Genomic DNA, 22,756 nt, shown 5'->3' with positions numbered 1-22,756 from the left:
GCTAGTGGGAGGCTTCGGCCGTGGCTAGTTACCCTACCGACAAAGACGTACCGCAAAGCGATATAGCGTTCCGGTACGATATCGTGTAGAATCCAAAAGGGGTGTGGATTTTCATCCTCCTCCTTACAAGTTAGCCCGCGTCCATCTTAGATTGTATCATCATTTACCATCAGGTGAGATTGTAGTCAAGGGCTAACTTGCAAAGAATAAAAAAAAATAAACATAAATGAACGCTCACGTCTAAACTATTTTCCTTATTCACTGTTAAAGATTCTTTTTGCATGTATTTTAGTAATCTTTAGCAGACAAATGTCGTTATCTACAGAATTTCAATGAACATGCAGTTACGGAAAAGGGAAAATAAAATTCAGATAAAATATTTTTCTTACATTTATTATCTGTTAATGTTCCTCCCTACAGACGTGGTTGACCCAACATAACAAACGGTGTATAATGTAAAGTGGAATGTGTAAGTACCTCTAGACCTCGAGTAGAATATTTATGATATAACAGATTCATATTGACCCGATAAACATCAAAAATTGCATCTAAACTTTACAATAACTAACTAGTAATAATACAAGCGATAAATAATTAATTATTTAACAAAACGGTCATTCGAGATAAAGTTCCAACGCAAGTAATAAAAATCTCCAAAAATCTTTTTATCTATAATAATAATTATTAATTATCTATATTTAATATTCGTAAAATCAAATTTTACAAACTATATTACAATATATACATATAGATTCATCTAAACACAGTATGTCAACTGGATAAAGTACATTATGTACCCTGTTATTTACATTTAAATCTAGTAATAAAGAAGTAGGTAGGCAAGCCTTTCAACGCAACCACATTTACACAACGAGAATTTTCTAAATTATAAAATATTACTTCTTGGTTTTTACAATAAAATAGAATTTTATAATCTCCTTAAAATATTTATTTCGTGTTTACTTTTATAATATAATTTGCACAATGAAAATCATTAATATTATTATTTTAATAATAACAGAGGTATGTCTGACTGACAGACACAGAACAAAATTAATGTGATGTAGTCCTGCACCTTGCGTGGTGTGCCAATTATTGTGACTATATTGATAAACCAGATCATTATCATTACATGTCCTAGTACAGTTTGTAAAACTCTTTGTTATAATATGGCAATGCTATTGAGGTAATGCCATAACTCTAATATGAGTTATGGCATTACCTCAATAGCATTGCCATATTATTACTTTTATATTGGTGTTATATGTATATATATACATATATTACTTTTTTATTGGTGTTACTTAGGTTAGCCATAAAAAAATTAATAATTATGCAAATATAATGTTATTTATAGATTGCGCGAGAAAATATAGTCGTGTGAAAAGGCTCTCAAGGTAATCCTAAATAAAAGTTAGCGGTACCGTGCATTGCTGTGGCTCTTTCTCACCATCGGTTAGACCATAATGGTATTGCCGATAATACTTTCCTTGCCATCGAGCAGTTCGGAATAACCAGATTCGTCGCTGCACGCGCTGTCATTGTCACCGGTGTTCTTGAACACCTCGTTTTCGGCGCTGGACGTCAAGCTGTCCACGTCGGTCAAGTTGTCGATGAGACTCTCGAACTTGCTCTCCAGGATGCCGGAGTCGCCCCGCAGCGGGGGGTACGTGCACCGGCGGCGGAAGGCGTTCTTCTCGCCGATCGGCACGTGGAGGACTTCGTCCGAAGACGCCGCACCACTCGCGTCGCTGGCGCTGAGGCTGTGGATGGAGTTCGTGTAACACCTACTACCGTTTCTGAGCGATGCGCTTTCGAAGGTGCGCATCCTGCCGAAGACGGGCAGCCGCTCCTCGTCGCTGTCCAGCTCCTTGTGCATCTCCTCGTGAGAGAACTGCGAAGGAAGCGACGACGGCTCGGCGTCGGACGAGGTGACCGTGCTCGCCGTCTCGCAGCCCGAAGAAACTGACCCATCGTCGCTATCCGTGACGAGGTAGTTACTTTGAGATAGCAGCAGATTCTTCCTGTCGTCGCTTATCACGATCAGACTGTCGTTCAGTACGTCGGTCTCCTCGATCGACTCCAACGTTTTTAACCTCGATTCCTGTTTTTCGGTATCATCTTGACTAGTTTTATGTCGGCGTTCTATATCCGCCTGTAATTTGCTCTCTTGTGCGAGCAAGTTTAATAGATTTTCAGTCGCTTCCGCCTTGGTCTTCTCGGTCTGCAGGAGCATCCGGTCCATCACTCCCTCGGGACACGACAGCTTGCGAGGTGACAACATTTCAGCTCGCCGCCTGTCCAGAGTTTGCGTCGTGGACAGGCCTGTGAGCTGACAGTGCTCCTTCTTCGCGTTCAGTTCCGCTTCTTCTTCGTCTTCTTCCGAGCAGAGTTCCTCAATGGCACCGAGTTTAGGAGCGGACTTGGACCGCTCCAGCGGCGGTCTGTAGTTCATGGCGCCCACGCTCAGCAGGATCTTCCTGCGAGGCATGCTCGGGTTGTCGTACACGCTGTTGGCGAGGCTGAGCCGCGCGTTCTGTTTGGAGATTCTGTCCTTTTTGAATTCGACTAGCGCCTGTTTGAGTTTGATCTGTAGTTCCTCGGTTATTTTCTTTGATACGGATTCTTTGGTGCAGAGAACGGCGTGGCAGCGCAGTTCGTGTTTGAGCTTCTTGCCCTCGTGGCGGTACACCCAGCAGAACAGCTTGGGGTAGTGCGGCGGGCTGGCGCAGTACGTGATGCGGTGGGACCAGTACTCGGTGAGGCCGTGTTCTTTGGTGAAGCCCTTGAGGCCGGAGTTGGTGACGGACAGCTTCATCACCACGTCGGGCTTCGTGGACTGCTGGTAGTTCCTCCACAGCGTCGCGAGCGGTTTCTCTATGCAGCTTTCACCTGAAACGGAGAGAAGACGCATGTTTATAACCTGTCGTCAGCGAATCGTGTGTAACAAGCTGCTAAGTAGAGTGAGTGAGTGAAGCAAAGGCCGCGAGTCGGCGCGGACACGCCGTCGCCCACGCGTGGCGTGTCATCAATCCCCATCAGAGCGGTCTGGAATCTCGTACGCGTCTGTTTGTATAATGTCGAGGCAAACAACTGCCGACTTGATATTGATAGACTGTTATCGAATTAGGCGCGATTTCTTTGCTCGATTTGATTTAGCATCTACATAATTTAGTATATTTAGTATATTTAGAGGATGTTACTTATTTTAAAAACAGAATTAGGAATATATGATTAAGCTAACAAAAGAATTATAATGAAATTTAAATAAACAGCATTTTGTAATAATTTGCAGTAATTTACAGTTTACAAAAATTTTTGTTTATCAGAAGCTCTATATGAAAAGCCTGAAATTTAAAATACTCGTGTTCAATGAATACCTCGTTTTAGCATTTATAAAACGTCATCACTGTAAACATGTGTCCTTATTTCTGCTGTTGCATAAAGAAATTGCAATCGTAATGTATATGTGCATGTAGGGTGGCCATGTGTTACACATCTATTTATGTACAGCCAGACCTGGTCATTTGTGTCGCCATATGCACCTCGCATTAAGACAATACAAATTATGTAAATACAAAGTTATAATGAAGTCATCGAGTTATCTTCGCTATCAAAGCCGTCATGTGCGCAATGATTGACATATTATGTCATATAGCAAGTGTCACGCGCAATGACCAGTTGTATAACCAATATCGTATTCTATGGAGTAGGGCAAAATAATATTACATAATACCTATTACTTTAATTGATGACGTCTTAGTGCTTCAAGCCGACACCACTCAATATTATCAAGTTTATATTATAAGGGGTAATTTCTGGTTTAGTGAACCGATTTTGAAAATTCTTTTACCACTTGAAAGCCACGTTATTTGTGAGTATCATAGGCTATATTTTTTCTTACGAGAAACGCGGGTATAACCGCGGGGCGACGACTATAATAAATAAAAACAATTAATTTTTAAAGTTGCTTTACGATATATTTTTTTTTTGGTTAAGTTAGTGTTTGTTTTTATGCTTTTTACATGCTATTAAATTAATTAGAATCCAGGAAAAAAAGTATGAAGGCTACAACTTAAAATAAATCAAAGAAGTCTCAAGCCTACTTTGCATGCAGCCTAAAATGGTTGAAGATACTTCGATAAAGTGATTACGTTATCACCAGTTTGGAAACTACAATCTAATGGAAAATCAGTAAGAAACCGGCAAAGTCAACGTTTCGCATTCTGACAACTTCCTCAATAAATCTCGTTGACTGTGTGCGGATGAACTGATCCGCTTGCTTCCTTGTATCTTTGCCATTATGTTATAAATGTTATTTTAACTTTGGTGTTCTTATTTTTCATTCATTGTGGCTCTTTACAAATGTAGTTATAACATTTCGTATACTAATTTTATCATTTTCCAAGTAAGGTAAGTTACGTCTGTTTGTTACCTCTTCAAGGATAAGTCGCTGATTTTGGTATAGAAATTTGAAATAATTTTGACTTTGGCTTATAGTACTCGTACATAGATACGAGTAGGAAAAAACAAACATGATTGAAAGTTTAAAGTATTCAAGAAAATTGGCACATAAAACATAATTATTATTATAATGAAATTCAAGAACTTTTGACGTTATAATGAAATTCAAGAACTTTTGACATTTCACATATAATAAAACTATGAAGTATGAATAAGGCCTTCAAGTTATGTTTTTTGAAAAAAAGAAAACAATATGTTTTAAAAAATTCATCCCTATGGAGAAATACAGGGGTAAATTTTAAAAGGTAAAAAGGATTTAGTTTATTAAAAACTTATACTGATTATATCGCTGACAATATCGGGGGCGTCCGACAGGTTTGTTTTAAAAATAAGCGGCGTTATCTTTACGACTTATTAAATTCCTAAATTAGACCATCTAGAATCGCAAGTATAAACTTATAAAATAAAAGATGTATATTGTATAATTATGCAAAAATATAACTATATTTATAAAGAGTATCAATATGTGTATATGTGTAAGGTTGAGAGACACCCGAAAGAAGTTTTATGGATTTAGTTTATTATAAAATCACCCTTGACCGCTTACCAAATCGATTTATTGACCTTTTTTGCCAACAATTGATTTCGACCTTGTTTTCTAAATAAGGTATGGTAATACTCGAAGTTAATATTTGATATTCCATTATACATATTTATGCTTAAAGAGTAGGACAGTTTTTAAACTTAAATTCTATAAATTACCAAATCAAGTTATTTTATCGGAAACTAGCTGTTACCCGCGATTTCTTCGACATGGAATAAAAATAAATAGCCTCATTTAGTCGTTATAACTTCAGTTTTCGACAAATGAAAGACCCTTCAAATCGGTCCGGTTTCTAAGATTACTCGTAGCTGAAATAAATAGACAGGCAAAAATTTCAACAGTAGATTTTTGTTACCGATATATTATTATCATAATATGCATTTAATGAAAAACTGTTTGCTGAAAATTATAAACAGACATTAATAATTTCATCTTTCCTCATCTTGTTTATTATGCTTATTAAGTGTAATAAATAAGGAATTACTGTTTTATCTTTCCTAAATACTACTACTATTCGTCCTTAAGCTTAAAGTAATGAAATTTAGAATATCTAATTGTTATTATTATATTACTAGCGGACTACAGCGACTTCGTTCGCTTTAACCCTCCATAAACCGGCTATGTCGCAAAATTCGTTCTTAGCGGACGTCTACTATCTATAAACTACCTCCCTGCCAAATTTCATCTTTGTACGTCAACCAGTTTTCGAGATTTCGTGATGACCTTTCGCATTTATACATTAAAATTATACTAAATATGTAGTATACATTTGAGTATAGATTCTATTTTGTTTATTTCATGCTGGTGAAATAAAATAAAAAAAAAGTAGTAGCTTACTTCTGCTACTGGCAATATGAAGCTGTCTCGTAGCTCCTGCCAGCATGGTCACCCCAGAGAGTCCGCACGGGACGCGTGAGGCAAGCGACGTTACATCAGGTGCTGACCGCTGGCGTAATGTTTGTGCCATTCATTGCTTTCGTACGATTTATTATTACGAGAAATGTGGAATTTTACAGCAGACTGTACATAGGTACACTCAACGTCATTTATTACCCTTTTTTTTAATAATTTCTGAAACATTTTCTGATATTTGCCGCAACATTACAAATATTTCAAAATTGGAGAGTTTTGTTGGTTGGTTGGTTGAACACATTAATCTCAAGCAAGAAGTACTGCTCCGATTGAAAAACTATTTTTGTTTTAAATAGTCCGTTTATCGAAGAAGACTATAGATAGAATTCTTTAGTATTTAACATTAAGCTACAACTAATGTAAAAAAATGTGAAAAAAGCGGGAAAAAATTGCTTTCGTTGCGTGCTAACATAATATGCAAAAATCGTGTACGACGATATTGCTTCTCTTTTTAACCCCCGACGCAAAAAGAGGAGGAGAGTGTTATAAGTTTGACGTTTCTGTCTGTCTGTGGCACCATAGCTCCCGAACGAATGAGGCCATTTCAATTTGTTTTTTTTGTATTAAAGGTGTCATACGAGCGAGTGTTCTAAGACATATTTGATGAAAATAGGTTGAGCCGTTTAAAAGTAGTGAAGAACAAAGAGAATATTGATGACTTGATCGAGAGTGTAATTAATAATTTCATGACATTCGGGGGCAAAATTTTCAATTTTATGTTATTTAAAAAAATTGTTGAAAAAAGTTCGCGACATAATGTTCATCTCTTAAGACTGACTCACTGAAACATTTTTAATCAAGGGTTTCCACGCGGACAAAGTCGCGTGCGTCCACTACATGTATATCATTGTTACTTAGCTATTGTTTTTCGCAGACTGCGATTTGATACATCATCAAGACAGCAGCAATCTCATCGGCCAGCGGCCGTTGAACCGACGTCGAGACGAACTGCAATGAAAGTGAAAGTCCCTCCGTCTGACCGATTGTGACGAGTACCGAGATGTAATACAACAAGAAATAAATCATCGGACCCATTGTATCATTGAACGTAAATATATAATATACATTATACATGTATACAATTTATTAGGGAAAACATATATAACATATAAAGCAAAGATCCCATTATCTGTCTGCAACTAGAAACAACTAAAACAGATTAGACAATTCAGAATGTTTTTTTTAATGTATGATCTTTTATTCAAGATTGGTAGGTAAGTTACGCCACAAGGTTTTCCTGTAGGTACGGAAAAGCGTGATGTAAATGTTAAAAGTGAACGGTGGAAGATTCCCGATCGTTTTACCGCCATTAAAATGATTTGCAATAATTTAAAGAAATTTTATATATCTATGGAAGAAAGTGTTATCTATGGAATAATAATATTAATATAGAAGAAACGATTTCTCTCTAAATATACAACATTCATTGTAAATGAAATACCTTAAATATGTTGCAGTTTAAATGAGTATTGAGAGTATTTAGAAGAGTCACTCGAAAGCATTAGTTTTGAACCTGTTACCCTTAGTGCTCATCTCATACTGTCCACTAATAATTACGTCATCATTAAAAAAATCTTAATTTCCTAGTCGGCCGACAAACAAATCGTTTCGCATTATTCACGAACTCCGAAGGTCGTCTGAATTCTAGAAATCTCAGTATTTGAGATCTAATTTAAATTTCATCAGATTTTAATTGTGTTCCTAATGATTTTCCAACCTGTCTAAGTTAACGTTTCGCCTATACTCCTTTGCCAAGATTTTCTTATTGTTAATGTATATTATTTATTCAAAAGGCCTGCCTTCGTCGGGCATTTTGGATGTGATTTTTGCTTATCGCAAACATAATTGATATTTTTCTCTTGTCATTGTTTATTACCGTTTGATATTGATCTAATGGCGGACGAAGTCGCGGGCGTCCGCTAGTTTATTATACCTAGCCGATGTCTCGCGGTTTCAGCCGCGTAGTCCCCGTTCCCGTGAGAATATGGGCTCACACACAGATAATGTGGTTTTTCTAGTGGTAAAAGAATTTTCAAAATCGGTTAAGTAGATCCAGAGATTACCCCCCTACAACACCACAAACTTTACCTCTTTATAATATTACTACCAGCCGCCGCGCGGTTTCACCCGCGAGGTTCCCGTTCACGTAGGAATACGGGAACAAAATATAGCCTATAGCACTCAGCAATAATGTAGCTTAGCAACAGTATAAGAATTTTTCAAATCAGTTCAATAGTTTTAGATCCTATTCAATGCAAATAAACAAGGAAACGATCAAATCTTTAAATTTTTATCTACTATTTATAATATTAGTACAGATAAGTTATTACGAAATATATCAATTTTAGTGCTTATATGAAATGAAATGATTTTACTAACGATCTAACATGGTGACTGTTATAATTAGTAAAATGTTAGTAGTAGTTAGTTAGTGAATACGGCCAAGTAGAGATAAGATATTGAGATCGCGATAGTATCAAACTGTACAATATAGGCCGACACGGAGAAAGCGCGCCACTTGCATGCGAGCAGTCGCGTGACCCTCGGCATATAGCTGAGTATGATTTTTAATTTTAATTAATTAATTATTATTGCTTGTGCATTATATTATATGTTAGTTTAACGTTTTCCGAGGATTATCTCAACAAGAATAATAGGTTTAGTGTATAAAATTTATTATTTCAATTATTTGGTCTCGGTATTGCAAAGGTTAGATATAATTAATATTATATAGGTATAAACCTATATACTAGTAACTCCAGAACAGTTGAACGGATATGGTTGAAATTTAGCACATAGGTCTTGGCTACTAAATGACAACCATCCCATTGAAATGGATTTACGCAAGTGAAACTGCAGGCTACTGCTAGTTTATAATCTATTTTTTTTTTTTTTATTTTATCTAAATTAATATTATAAATAAGTAAAATTTCACTCGTCGACTGATTTAGATAATTCATTAACCTATCTATATTAATATTATAAAGCTGAAGGGTTTGTTTGTTTGTTTGATTGAACGCGCTAATCTCAGGAACTACTGGTCCGATTTCAAAAATTCTTTCAGTGTTAGATAGCACATTTATCGAGGAAAGCTAAAGGCTATATATTATCCCCGTATTCCTACGGAAACGGGAACCACGCGGGGTCAGCTAGCTATAAATAAGTAAAATTTCAATCGTCGACCGATTTAGATAATTCATTAACCTATACAAATATATTATCTCCGAGTACCATAGGCCATATTTTATACCTATATTCCCACGGGAACTGAAATTACGCGGGTGAAAGCGCATGGGTTCGCTTTTGCTGGTATAGTTCAATAGTATTTGTTTCTTTTTACGTATTATTGTGGAATAATTAATACAAATTCAATAAAACAATAAACGCAGCCGTTTGCCCCGGTTAGTTGGCAACCTCAGTGACAAGTGGTCCAACGCAGCGGAAAGTAGGAGCCGTCCCGTTACGCTGCCATTGTCAACAGTTCGCACGACCTTTGTGCCGACGAGCAGCGTCGCGGCCGTTGCCTCCATAACGTACGATTTCAAGTCTAAGCCAATACCGACGATCAGTATGTATCTATTTATTATTTTACTTTATGATTTTCCATGTAATGTAAAAGCAAGCCCAATGAAATCATGGGCATGTCTCTCAACCTGCCTGAGCTGACCTTAAAGGTTTTACTAACCGCAAACCTATAGTAAAATCTTATTAAAAGATGTAAGGGATTTTAACTATGTGTGCTTAGTTTTAAACAATAAATGAACCCTCGTAACTTAAATTCAAAATGACATGGTCCAAAATTATATGTTAGTCATTGTACCCTGGCGGAAATAAAAGAAAATATCTTTTTTTAACTATTTTTGATTATACAAATCTACGATTTTACCTTCATTGTTTCAAAATAATATTCATTTTCTCCCAAGAAATGCAACACTAATACGGGTAATAATAGCGAATTGATGACGTTTTCGATGCAGTAGTCGTTTTGACGTTTACTGTAAATTGTCATGTCATAGTGGCTTTAAGGGCGCCATCTTGATATAACTCAAAAGCTTGGGTTATAATTTTGTTTATTTCTTTTTATATAGTTTGATTTATTCACTTATTTAAATTTAAAAAAAAATAATGTTGATGTACAAGAGTGGACCTGAAATGGACCATCTCATTTTTGACTTTACTTGTCAATTTACAAAATAACCTAACGATCGATGTTCTCCTCGAACTGATAATCGAAAGTGCTTGTAAACTAAGCTAATACTTGAAATACATTAATTTTGTAAAACATGGATTTTCATTGTTAAATTCAAAGCAACAACGGAATCCCAATAATTAAATACTTCCTACAAGAAGCAATAAACTCTGGTATTATTACTTACGTCTTAATTCACGGTGCACTTTGGAAGTGTAAATTGTTTTCAAAAACAGTAAACAATACCGTACGTGTCAAATGCGCAAATTTAAGCGAACCACGTCAGCGAACGCGGAAAATGGACCGAAAACTTATTTTTTTCTTAGTCACCGATATTAAGCTGAGCGGTGCAATAATTAAAGGTTTCCTTATGGCAACTTTCACATCGTAAGCGCTGTCGACAAATACTTCCTACTAACGTATAATTATAATAACTAAATACTACACAAAAACTAAATCCCCATAGTTTCCGTTCCCGTGGGGTACACGGAGATGAAATAAAGCCTATGATTTCTATTGACGATAGAAGTTTTGAAATCGCTTTAGTGTTTCGCGTAATAAACTAGTCGACGCCCTGCGGTTTCACTCGCATGGTTCCAGTTACCGTGATACAAATAGCATGGCTTTCTGGTGGTAAAAGAATTTTCAAAATCGATTCAGTAGACTACCCCTACAATTCCACAAACGTTCTTTATAATATTAGTATAGATCGGATTACTATCTTTAGCCAATAATTTTTTTTACCATTTTCATTATTTTTATATTTAGAGAATTAAAATAAAATCTTTTGAACGTATACTCTTAACTTGATACTTTACTATCGGTCCGGAATTTAGATTTTATTTAGAAAAAGCGGCTACAAAATCAGCAGTCTCTCTTCAATAAGCCAATCCAGCAGACTTCGTATTCAAATAACTATCGAAATAGATTGCGCCATCTAAATCTGTCTCATCTCACATGAGACGCCATTTCTCGTTGCGCAATACATATAATATCGCAGTTTCCAGCTATTGTTGCGTTGCGTCAGCGCAGTGTTACGCTTTGTTTTAATTCATCCACATTTCGCTTAATGCGCTAACCGAGAAAGTCGTAATTGCTAGCTACGACAAACGTCGCGTCGTACCTGCGGCTTATTTATTTAACATATTACTATGTTTATTATGATTACCTCATCTATTTCTATGTTATAAAATAAAGTCTTCCGCCACGTCTGTCTGTTTGCGATAATTATTGAAAATCTATACTTAAGTAATGTTATAAAGAGAAAACATTTGATTGATTGTTTGTTTGCGTCGAATATTTTTCAAAACTACTTAACCGATTTGAAAAATTCTTTTACTGTTTGGAAACTACTCTATTCCCCAATTTTATCCTCGAGAACGGACTTTACGCGGGTGAAACCGCGAGGTCCTGCTAGTGTCCGATAAAGTCAAATAATGCCTTGTGGGATGTACCTATTTTATAAATTTACGTAATGTCTATGATGGCATAATACGAGTATCTATCTATAGAGGATCGGTTTAAAAAAACAAAGGGTATAAAAGAACAGAGCATAAAGATATTTTCTATTTGATGTTGATGTTAGTTTGTTGTTGTTAATTTTCTATTTGATGTCTCGTAATATTTTGTTTTTATGTTCGTCTATTTACAAGACAACGAAACTCACTCAATTACGGAAAATTGAAAAGGTCGAAGAGAAAAGTTTCAGTCGCCTCGAGGAAAACAGTTGATAAATGCGACTCTGAAAGAGTGTCAAGTTTTAGATGGAAGTGATAAGGTAGACTCACTAATTAGTAGGCAGGTGCTTATTTAGAACAAAAGATACAAATATAGATGAAAAGGGGTCACAGGCCATAAACACCAGTCCATATATAGATTCATCATCATTATCAGCCTATTTTAACAACCTACTGCAGGATCAGGCCAGATAAAATTCAAAATTCAAAATTCATTTATTTCAAGTAGGCTCAGTTTACAAGCACTTTTGACACGTCAGTTGACTATTTGTAAAGATTCTACCACCGGTTCGGAAGGCAGGTTCTGCTGAGAAGATACCGGCAAGAAACTCAACAGTTGCTCTTTTGAAAAAGTCATACAGTATTACAATTTACATTTGATAACAATTAAATTACAATTTCTTATAGTTTTATTTCCTGTGTGAAGGTGGAAGCTGATCCAATGGCCTCCAAGCACCTTTGTCGTTAAGGAACTCATCAATAGTGTAGTAACCTCGACTAAATAAATGTTTTTTAACACATTGCTTAAAGTTGTGCATTGGCAAGTCCATCACAGTCTTGGGGATCTTGTTATAGAAGAGTACACCCAAACCCACAAAAGATTTTTTAACTCTTTGGAGACGATATGCAGAAATAACTAACTTATGCCCGTGTTTAGTAAGACGTGGGTTTAGATCTCCTTTTCGTTTGTACAAATTAATATTTTGTCTTACATAAACTATACTGTTATATATATACTGACAGGCTACTGTTAAAATGCCTATTTCTTTAAACTTTTGACGAAGGGACTCGCGTGATTTTAGTTGATATATTGCTCGAATTGCTCTTTTTTGAAGTACAAATATAGAATGTATATCAGCAGCCTTGCCCCACAACAAAATACCGTAAGACATTACGCTGTGAAAGTACGCAAAATAAACAAGTCTAGCTGTATCAACATCAGTAAACTGTCTTATTTTTCTCACTGCAAAAGCAGCTGAGCTGAGTTTACCTGACAATTTTTCTATATGAGCACCCCACTGAAGTTTAGAATCCAAGGTCACTCCCAGGAAAACTGTGGAATTCTCTATTTCTAGTGTTTCACCATTGATCATTATAGACTTATCTAATTTTATAACATTTGGTAATGAAAACTCAATACATTTAGTTTTCTTTGCATTTAAAAGTAAGTTGTTAACAGTGAACCAATGCGACACATGCGATATGGCACGGTTTACATCGTCGGAATTATCTTTACTTCTGTCACTCTTAAAAATTAGGGATGTGTCGTCAGCAAACAGTACTATCTCACAGATGCCGCTAACATGGTGTGGTAAATCGTTTATGTACACTAGAAATAGAAAAGGACCCAGAATTGAACCCTGTGGGACGCCCATTGTGTTAGAAAAACCGCGAGACTTTGAATCATTTATGCATACCTTTTGTGTTCTATCACTAAGATAAGAGGCGATGAGATCAAGTGCAACACTTTTTATGCCATAGTAGCTTAACTTAAGTAAAAGAATGTTATGATCAACACAATCGAATGCTTTGGACAAATCACAAAATACACCAATAGCATTCTTAGCATTTTCCCATGCATCATATATATGTTTTAAAAGTTTAGCACCTGCATCAGTTGTACTGCGACCTTTAGTAAAACCATACTGTTCAGGGTGAAATAAATTATTTAAATTAAAATGGCTTAAAAGTTGATTTAAAATGATTTTTTCAAAAACCTTACTAAGTGTTGGCAGTATTGTAATTGGTCTATAATTATTAACATCAGTTTTGTCACCTGATTTAAAAAGTGGTAACAGTTTGTTTCATTAGGTTCGGAAAGATACCCAAATCCACGCATTCATTAAAAATAATAGCTAAGTGGGGAGCAATGACATCAATGATGTTAGATATTACTTTCACTGACATGCCCCACATGTCTCCAGTTCTTTTTAATTTTAACAGTTTAAAAGTTTTTTTAATGTCTGATACAGTTATATGATGAAATTCAAAAATAACGTTGCACTCTTTAACATGGCCTCTTAATATCCTCTGGGCTTCCGTAGCAGAAGAGTCCAGTGATATAAATTATATTTACTCAGTCAGTCTATTTGTTTGTCTTTGAACCTTGAAGATTACATAAAGATTAGTACTTTTTATCACGAAATTATAAAGAAATAGGTGAAATACAGAATGAAAGTTTATAGAAAAGTACCTACTTAATTTTTCAAGTAATATTTACATAAAATTGGTATATTTTGCAATATGAGCCAAACAGAAACCGCACGTGTTGTTTACTCTAGCACGTCAATACACTATGGGATATTGGCACCTCGATGATTGATCGGTCAGTTTGTTTGTCTCTCTACTACGATACGATATTGTTATTGATGGTTATATACTTTTAATATAACATTATTGATATGATATTTTAGTTTGAGTTTATACGCCCCCCTGTCTCGTAGAGCAAGTTAAATCGTCGGTCCCGGTCACTATCATGCAATAGAAATCGTCATAGAGTTATCACCTTTGCCCGCCAAACCCCAGCGAAGTGACATGGTAAACATAAACTACAAATCTCCTCTTTTATAGGAAAGAAAAAGGTTGTACCCCGGACCCTGTTCTTTAAATACAAGCAGACGATTGACAATGATGATGAGAATGTCCTCACTAGGGTTAATAGGGCAAGTCTTTTTTGATATGCGTAATAGTTACGTATGCACAGTGCACACAAACTGACAAAATCTCTCTGTATAATAATTAATATACATATTATAAATCGATTATAAACCTCGCTATGGTTATAGTCGGTTACATAATGAAATGCCATAAGCACAAATACATAATGTCCTTGTTGGTCATATCACCTAGTCTAATATGTGATACAGGGTGCTTAGGAATGCGTAATGGCGAACAATGGGGACGATGACCTTACGCTAGCTAAGTATCGTACAGTTTCTGAAACGCTGGTTAAGTTAATCGTTTGGTGATAAGTGACGTCATCACTGCAGCCACGGCACGAGTAGTTGATTTACATTTATGTGTAGAAGAAATTAAAGTATCGGACACAGAAAGGATTTTATTAAAGGTTGCAAAGTAGCTTTGTTTATTTAATCACAAGTGAACATTTTTATCCATGCACCATTTGTTTATAACATGAAAGATGCAATCTTTAATCATTTAATGCATCAGATTGTGTAAAAAGGGAATGACCACCCCGGCCCTGGCTTACCTTACCCAACTACAAATTTGCTTATATCTAAAAAATCTTGATAATTTAATTTTCTTCTTTAATAATGAATCAATATTTTATAAAAAAAATATTCCTACTACATTTTACGACATTTTTAATTAATCTTTGATTTGCCCACAACGACAAGAAAGAATTTTTCGACATTTTTTGAAGGCTTATGATTGGTTTAAATGTACGTTTTCTAGTTTTTTAATCTTTTTGTTAACAGGAAAATATAATTAAAATAAAATTCAAACGGAATAAAGTTATACTTCGCCCCTTATGATACACCGGCAAACTTTTTGAGCAAAAAGAGTGATAAAAAAAAGTTCTTTTCTTCAAGAAATATACTTTTATTAAGCCAATTATTTTATGAGATCCTTATTTATACACCATAATTATCCATATAGGCTTTTATACGGGAGTATACCTGTTGGGCCAACCCGGGGCCAACGTTGTATTGGTTGGTGTGCATTCCATTTTGTGATTATTTTTCTTATTAATTTCTATATCTCTTTTTAAGCATTTATAAAACAAAAATGATTGTGGATTAATAAATAACGTTAAAAAATCAAATCTAGGTAGCTACATACTCCGTATTTACACGTAACCTTTGAATGGTACAGTTGGTAGTAAGCTTCAGTTAAGACATTTAATCGTTGATTTTATCCGACGTGATGTCGTCAACGATTGTTTATTCGAATTATTATTACCGGTAGAGCAAGACCAAATGAGTGATGGACATTGAATTTACTTTGCTGTTAGGTGAACGGTTATCATAGTTTCAGAAACTTTTAAATTAATCTTAATTATAATGTACCGATTACCTTATGGCATAAGATCACAGAAGAGTTAATGTAATTTTTAAACTTTAACTAAGAGAAACAAGAGCCAATATTTAAGATTTTTTGCACATAAACTTTAATGTATTTTAAACATTAGTCTTGATTGAAATAAGATTGAATTTATAATATTGACTAACTTACGTAATATGCATCTATACCTAATCAAGTTGTTTAAGTGTCCGTGACGGGACTACTAGAAAAACTAATTTGCATATAAAATGAAGTTATATATTAGTTTTAGTAGTTCAGTGGTTATTTTTTTTTTGTAGAACATAACAAACCGCTATAGTTTAAAAAAAACTGGACACGTGCGATCCGGACTAGCTCAGCGAGGATTCATTATGAGTTTGTAGAAATACTGGATTACGTAATTGATAAAACATAGGTTTTTATTTATTTTAGTTACGAATAATGCATTTTCAGATTCGAATGTACTTTCAGTAAAGGGTTAAAAAGGGGTTGAAGTTTTTTTATTATTATAAGTTTTGCTTTATATTTCTGTAAAATGATTAGTGCACTATTTATTCTATATGCAACATGCTAAAATATAAATAGAAGGGTGGGGGAGGCGAATAGGGGACGAAGTCGTGGGCGTCCGACAATGTTTAATTTTCAACTATACCTATACAATTAAAATATAGTAAAACACTTCAAATGTGTTAAAATTACAAATTACAAATAAAATCAACAGTAAAGTAGGGTGAGGTTGCTTTAATAAGTAAATAGGTGCGAATTTAGGTGAGTTTACCCTTCTTTATTGAAAATATGAATGTGAGTATGCAGGGAACCTTACGTCATGATAATTAGTGTCAACAGGTGCTAGTTCCTTAACAGTAATGTAGTAAGTAAACAACTTTGCGGAGATCAGCCGCGGATAACATGTAAACAAGTGCGTAACTAAAGAAACGCGTAAGTGAGTGAATGGCACCAGTTACAATACAAATATACTCAAAATATTCACTTAAACTCTATCTTCCCTTTCTAAAAGATTATTTTGTTATATTTAATTTTTTGGTTATTTCAAAACTGAAACTGCTACATCGGAATGCACCACACGGATCCAAATTGGATGCAGATAGCGCAATCCAGAGAAAACTGGCACAATTTGGAGGATGCCTTTTACGTATAATATTAAAATTATTGCCTAACTAAAAGGTACTATTAATATAAAAAACTACCATTTTTTTATATTATAATTTTAAACTAACATTTTTTGTATGAAATAATAGGCTTTTTTTATTTATTTATTAAAACAATCATTGTGTTTAGGTAAAGAAAATGTTAAACTAATGAGATATCTCGTTTCGGAAGTGCTTTATCTATAAAAATACTATTATCGTTAATCAAAAGTTATCGTTTAGTTGACCTACATCGTTGTTTATATTATTGAATCATTAGTTAATTACGAATAGCCAATTAAATAATATAAATGTTACATAACACAACCGTTTGTTAATACCTACATTACATATAAGTTTAGTGCTTGTTACTGTTAAAAATGGATGCATATTAATGAAAGGGTACACTCTCGCCCTAATTTCTGTGTAAATTGCTTTAGTTTCATTAAAATAACGAGTAGTTATGAAACCTTGACTACATTTCGATCCTTGGAGCTTTCAGCTCGTTAATATTTCTCGCTGACTTACTTTGATCCTGCCGCTCTAATAACTGTATCATTATAAGAGGTTTAGATCAAAGTTAGATATTAATCTGCTATAGGTTCATCCCCATTAGTCTTTGTCAATGAGCTGTTATGGTAGGGGGAGATCTAGAGCTTAAACCCGCTACTCTAATGGGCTGGCTGGCTTAGAGTTAGGCTTGACTCTGACGCAATTGCAGTTCTCGAGAGAATACGGGGAAGTTCTCGAGAGAATCTACACTAATATAATAAAGCTGAAGAGTTTGTTTGTTTTTTGCTTGAACACACTAATCTCAGAAACTACTGGTCCGATTTGAAAAATTCTTTTTGTGTTAGATAGCTCATTTATCGAGGAAGGCTATATATTCCCGTAGTCCTCCTGGAACCGGAACCGCGCGGCGTCAACTAGTACTGGGGTAAAATATAGCCTGTGACACTCACAAATATTTTGGCTTTCTAGTGACAAAAGAATTCGGTTCAGAGATTAACCCTTACAATACCACAAACTTGCATTGTAGTTGTTTCATTTGTTCAGGAACTACATGATGCCACAAACTGACACAGAAATACATCAAACTTATGACAACCCTCTCTTTAATTACGGTTACAAAGCATGTAAGTAACAAAGAACTGTACTCAAGAACAACATACACTCGCAAGAATGTACATTAGAATGTACAGCGCAGCACCTGTCCCGTCGGCACCGTACGCGACGCATACCGGCGCGCGGTATGTCACAGTATTGTTGTGGTACGAACGCCCACGCGCGGTACGCATAGTGTTGTTGTGGTACGAACGCCCACGCGAGCGGACTGCGGTAATGTCACTGGTACGCCCTTGAAATGGACCGAATATCCTTTGGAGGTATCTTTTTAAAAAGCGTCATATAAACTATAATTAGTGGACAAACACAACGCTTTAAAATAAATTTAAGCTTAATTAGCTTGGTAAAGGTGTCAAACTCATTACTGAGAGATCAGGGGTTCGATGCCCACGCGCTGGACTACTAATACTGTATTCAGGACTAAGTGCAAAGGAATAGCAATATCGATTATCCGTACTAATATTATGAAGAGGTTAAGTTTTGTGTGCTATTCTACTATTCTTTTACTAATAGAAAGCTACGTTATCTGTTAGTGTCATAGGCTATATAGAATCACGTTACGGTCATTAGGAGCGAATCATCAACGAAAAGTGTGGCAAACGGGAAAATTTCCTTTCGAGAGCTTTCGTTGGGTGCGCTGCGTAATCGGTTACTTTAAAAGTAAAAAAAAAGCTGCTGCTTTTCTGCTAGTAGTATATAACAAACAAATATAACAGACAAATTATTATTATTATATAAATGATTACAAACAATTATTTAGCTATAAAATGATGGATTGTTACCTAAAATATATCTATTTGGTACTGTGGAACTTGTACTATTTATTCACAAGTGTGATCGATTGCGCAGCACAAATGAACCATTAAAATTAGTTTTAAATGTTATGTAACTATGGTTCAAAATAAATTGAGCGCGATATTGGATCAATTCATTGCCCACTCACACGTAACAAAGCGGTTAGCGTGCTAATTAGTTTGGCGCGTTTTATAAATCATTATGTGTCATAATTAGGGTGGGGTTCATTGTGTGCTAACAGATTTTATTGCTTTAATTCAATCATTCTATTATGATAGTTACGTATAAGTATTTTGTTATATTCAACGAGTATATAGCGCTTGACTGCTAATTCACCTGATGTTTAGTTATGATGCAATCTTAGATAGTTCAGTGACTTCTTGTTATTTGTTTTGACTGCATTGTAATGCACTTGTGACGTCATCTCATCTAGAATAATTAGGTATTACGTATATTACAGTTTTTTTTTTAATTTAAGTACGCCGTGCGACAATACGTCATAATGTATTGCCCTATATGTAAATATTGAATTTAAAAAAACTTGTTTTCGAATGTCTTATTGCAAAGAAACATGAACGTTTCCATCCTTTACAAGCTATAAGTATTATTTATATATACTTTTTAATGACCGTTAAAAAACTCTCGTGCGAAAGAAGGCTGGGACATTTTACGATGTCATTTATATTAAATTTTTTATGACAATAATTTTTTGTATATGATTATACTTATCACGCAAGAACTATAATGAAACTAATTTTGTACACAAAGCTGCAAGTTTCAAGTTACGTGATAAACCAGAGTTTCAAACGTGTTCAAAGACTGGACTTTACGATTTGTTGCGATACACTACGAAACACTTAATAGCTACCAGATCATTGTCACGACGCGTAAGCTTTGAAGTTTCTTTTACCCATGTTACCTTTGAAGAATGTTGTGTTTTTATAGCCAGCATCACGTAGGAGATATTTACCTGCGAACAAACAAAGATACTGTCAAGAAACTAAATATTTAAACACATTAAATTGAAAAAAATAACAATCCTTTGATAGATCTGTGATAGCCCAGTGGATATGACCTCTGCCTCCGATTCCGGCGGGCGTAGGTTCGAGTCCGGGGCATGCACCACCAACTTTTCAATTATGTGCATTTGAAGAAATTAAATACTACGTACTCTCAAACGGGGAGAATTTTATAAGTGTGTGAAGTCTGTTAATCCTCATTGGACTATTGGACTAACCCCTCTCATTCTAAAAGGAGATTCGTGCTCAGCAGTGAGCCGAATATAGGATGATAGTGATGATCATGATGAACAGTCCTTTATCTATATATATTTAAATAACTATTAATTATTATGAATAACGTCATAAAAGTAATAAGTAAGCATCTCTATTTGTGGCATCCGTCTAAATTCATAGATTATCATCATCTTTATGGCTATAAATAAATTTTATTATATTTTAAATCATGTAATTATATTTTTTAATATTTAAATCACAATAATATACCTACCTATGTTTTTTATTATAAAAAAACAATGATTATTATTAATCCAACAAACAGGACAATCTTTATCATGCCTGTTTGCATTAGAGGAAAAAGTTTCGATGGAAAACCTGCCATGTTTACCTATTTCAAGAATTTTAGATTAGACAGCGATAGCAGAGTCACGACTGGAAACTCCCGCTTGCGTTCCCATGTGTGAGTATAACAATGTACCTAAGTAGGTATTTCTAGATTTAGGGCGTTTTACGATCTTTTCTTAAGTGTCGGGCTTGGACAGCATATTTTTTGTCATATATGTTGTATATCTATACCTACTAATATAATTTAGGTTAAGTTGGTGGTGTTGTGATCTCTGGATCTAATGAACCGATTTTGAAAAATTTTGCACCTCTAGAAAGTCATGTTATTTGTGAGTGTCACTGGCTATTTTTTCTCCGTATTCTCACTTGAACGGGAACTACGCGGGTCAAACCGCAGGGCGTTCTGTAGTATTAAATAAAAACGAAATGTCATCAGGAAATCTATCTCAAAAACTTGTTTGGCGTAGGTACAAAGTTGAAATTTGGCATGGAGATAGTTTATAGGCAATAGACATCTGCTAAGAATGGATTTTGCGAGAGGGCCAGATTACAGACGTCAAAGGGCAGAAGTCGTCCGCTAGTTACTTATAGAAGGAAAATGACGAAACTTACGTTTAGGCTATCCGACGCTTATCAATTGGTGTAACCGGGCTTTAAGCTGTTACGTTAGTCATCGACCTAGGCACTGAATGTAGCGCAGTGAGCCCATTATCGTAAAAGCGAATCCCTCACGGAATGGCACGTACTCACTACTCATATGACTGTAAGATATACGCTTTTATCGCGGCAATAAACCGTTTACAATCCAATAGCGTTTAGCGCGGATTGGTTGACGGAGATGGCGCGTTTACGACGAATAGCGAACTAATATAACTACTAAGTAAACGCCGTAAACATGACATGTGGTTGTAAAAGGTTTATTTGCATTCTGATTTTTACATTAAAAATGTTTTTTTTTAAAGAATATAAGCCATAATTTGTATATAAGGTCAATATCCCCTTACTATGAAAGCGAAACCTGGCCTATCCAATGAAAGGACTTACGACACTACTTTATCGAGATATTGTCAATTTTATTGACTGTGGGATTGAGCTCTAGACCTTCGGATTATGTCAGTTACTGAGGATCAAGTTAACTCACATGCCTGCAGCGCTAACGGCTTTACAGCCGATACATCTGATCGTGTGTTGTTCGCGATGTGCATGATAATGCCGATCGCGACCAACACCCGATCACCGTTTTATCGGACGTCAAGTCGATAGCGCTGCAGGCATGTGTGGTTATCGGATGATGAGTGCCTAGTATTATGCTTAATGAACATGAAAATTACAGTTTCCTAGGTACGAGTACATTAAACTCGCATACTCGTATCTGTGTCTTGGATCAAAGATATATATTTTTAGACAAGTTAATAAAAAATGTTTTATTTGAATTCTTTACTCTCAGAATAGTCTGTTAATTAATCTGAGCATTTAATATGGAAAATTAAATTCCTCAGTAAAGGTAATTAGAATATGAACAGAATTTCTTCTTTGACTTTATACATATAATGGTACTTGAATATATCAGTTAGTATTCAACACCTATTCAAATATACGTACGTTTTACGACGAAAAGCATTTTTTGTAGAGACCAAAGTATTAACTAATTTGTTTTTATTTATAATCCAGAGATAGCAAAACCAAAAAACTTTAGTGACAAGCTGTGTAAAAGTCGCTAAATTTTGAGGTTTAAAAGGCATTAGATTAAGTAACTCTTGCTTGTTTCGTATAAATACCTACCTAAACATAATATAGTGCTTCAACCAAGTAAATAGACATTGAGAAATTTCTCTCTCAAATACTTTAAAACGTCAATAATGTAATCAACAACAAGTTTGTAAGAGACGTATGAAAAAATTCACCAGTTTCCAAATCGTTGCGAACTTCTTTCCAAGGTCTCTTCTCTTGAGACTTACCGGGCGAATTAAGTACCTAATTGAATTTGTAATACTGAATTGTTGTAATAGATGTTGTTGGTCATTTTTCTTTATTTATAAAATAGTATTTAAATCTATACCTACAAATATTGTAAAGCTGCAGAGTTTGTCTAGTTGGACGTGCTAATTTCAGCATAATATACTAGTTCGAATTGAAGAAATATGTTTATCTCGTGTAGTCTATTTATTAAGGAG

At 35.1% G+C, this 22,756-nt stretch overlaps 1 protein-coding gene across 1 annotated transcript in view; it reads right to left on the bottom strand.

Annotated features, from left to right (window-relative positions):
* Positions 1-374: 374 nt before the first annotated feature.
* Positions 375-22,756, bottom strand: part of LOC112048934 (uncharacterized) — a 67,733-nt gene continuing 45,351 nt past the window's right edge. Inside the window, exon 2 of the mRNA XM_024086644.2 lies at positions 375-2,892. Within this exon, the coding sequence (XP_023942412.2) occupies positions 1,457-2,892 (1,436 nt within the window). The 3' untranslated portion in view covers positions 375-1,456. The remainder of the gene's footprint in view (positions 2,893-22,756) is intronic.

The sequence above is a fragment of the Bicyclus anynana genome, chromosome 4 (assembly GCF_947172395.1).
Source record: "Bicyclus anynana chromosome 4, ilBicAnyn1.1, whole genome shotgun sequence".
In the NCBI taxonomy this organism is placed as follows: domain Eukaryota; kingdom Metazoa; phylum Arthropoda; class Insecta; order Lepidoptera; family Nymphalidae; genus Bicyclus; species Bicyclus anynana.
The sequence above is the reverse complement of the archived record's forward strand: the minus strand, read 5'-3'. Positions and strand labels throughout refer to the sequence as shown.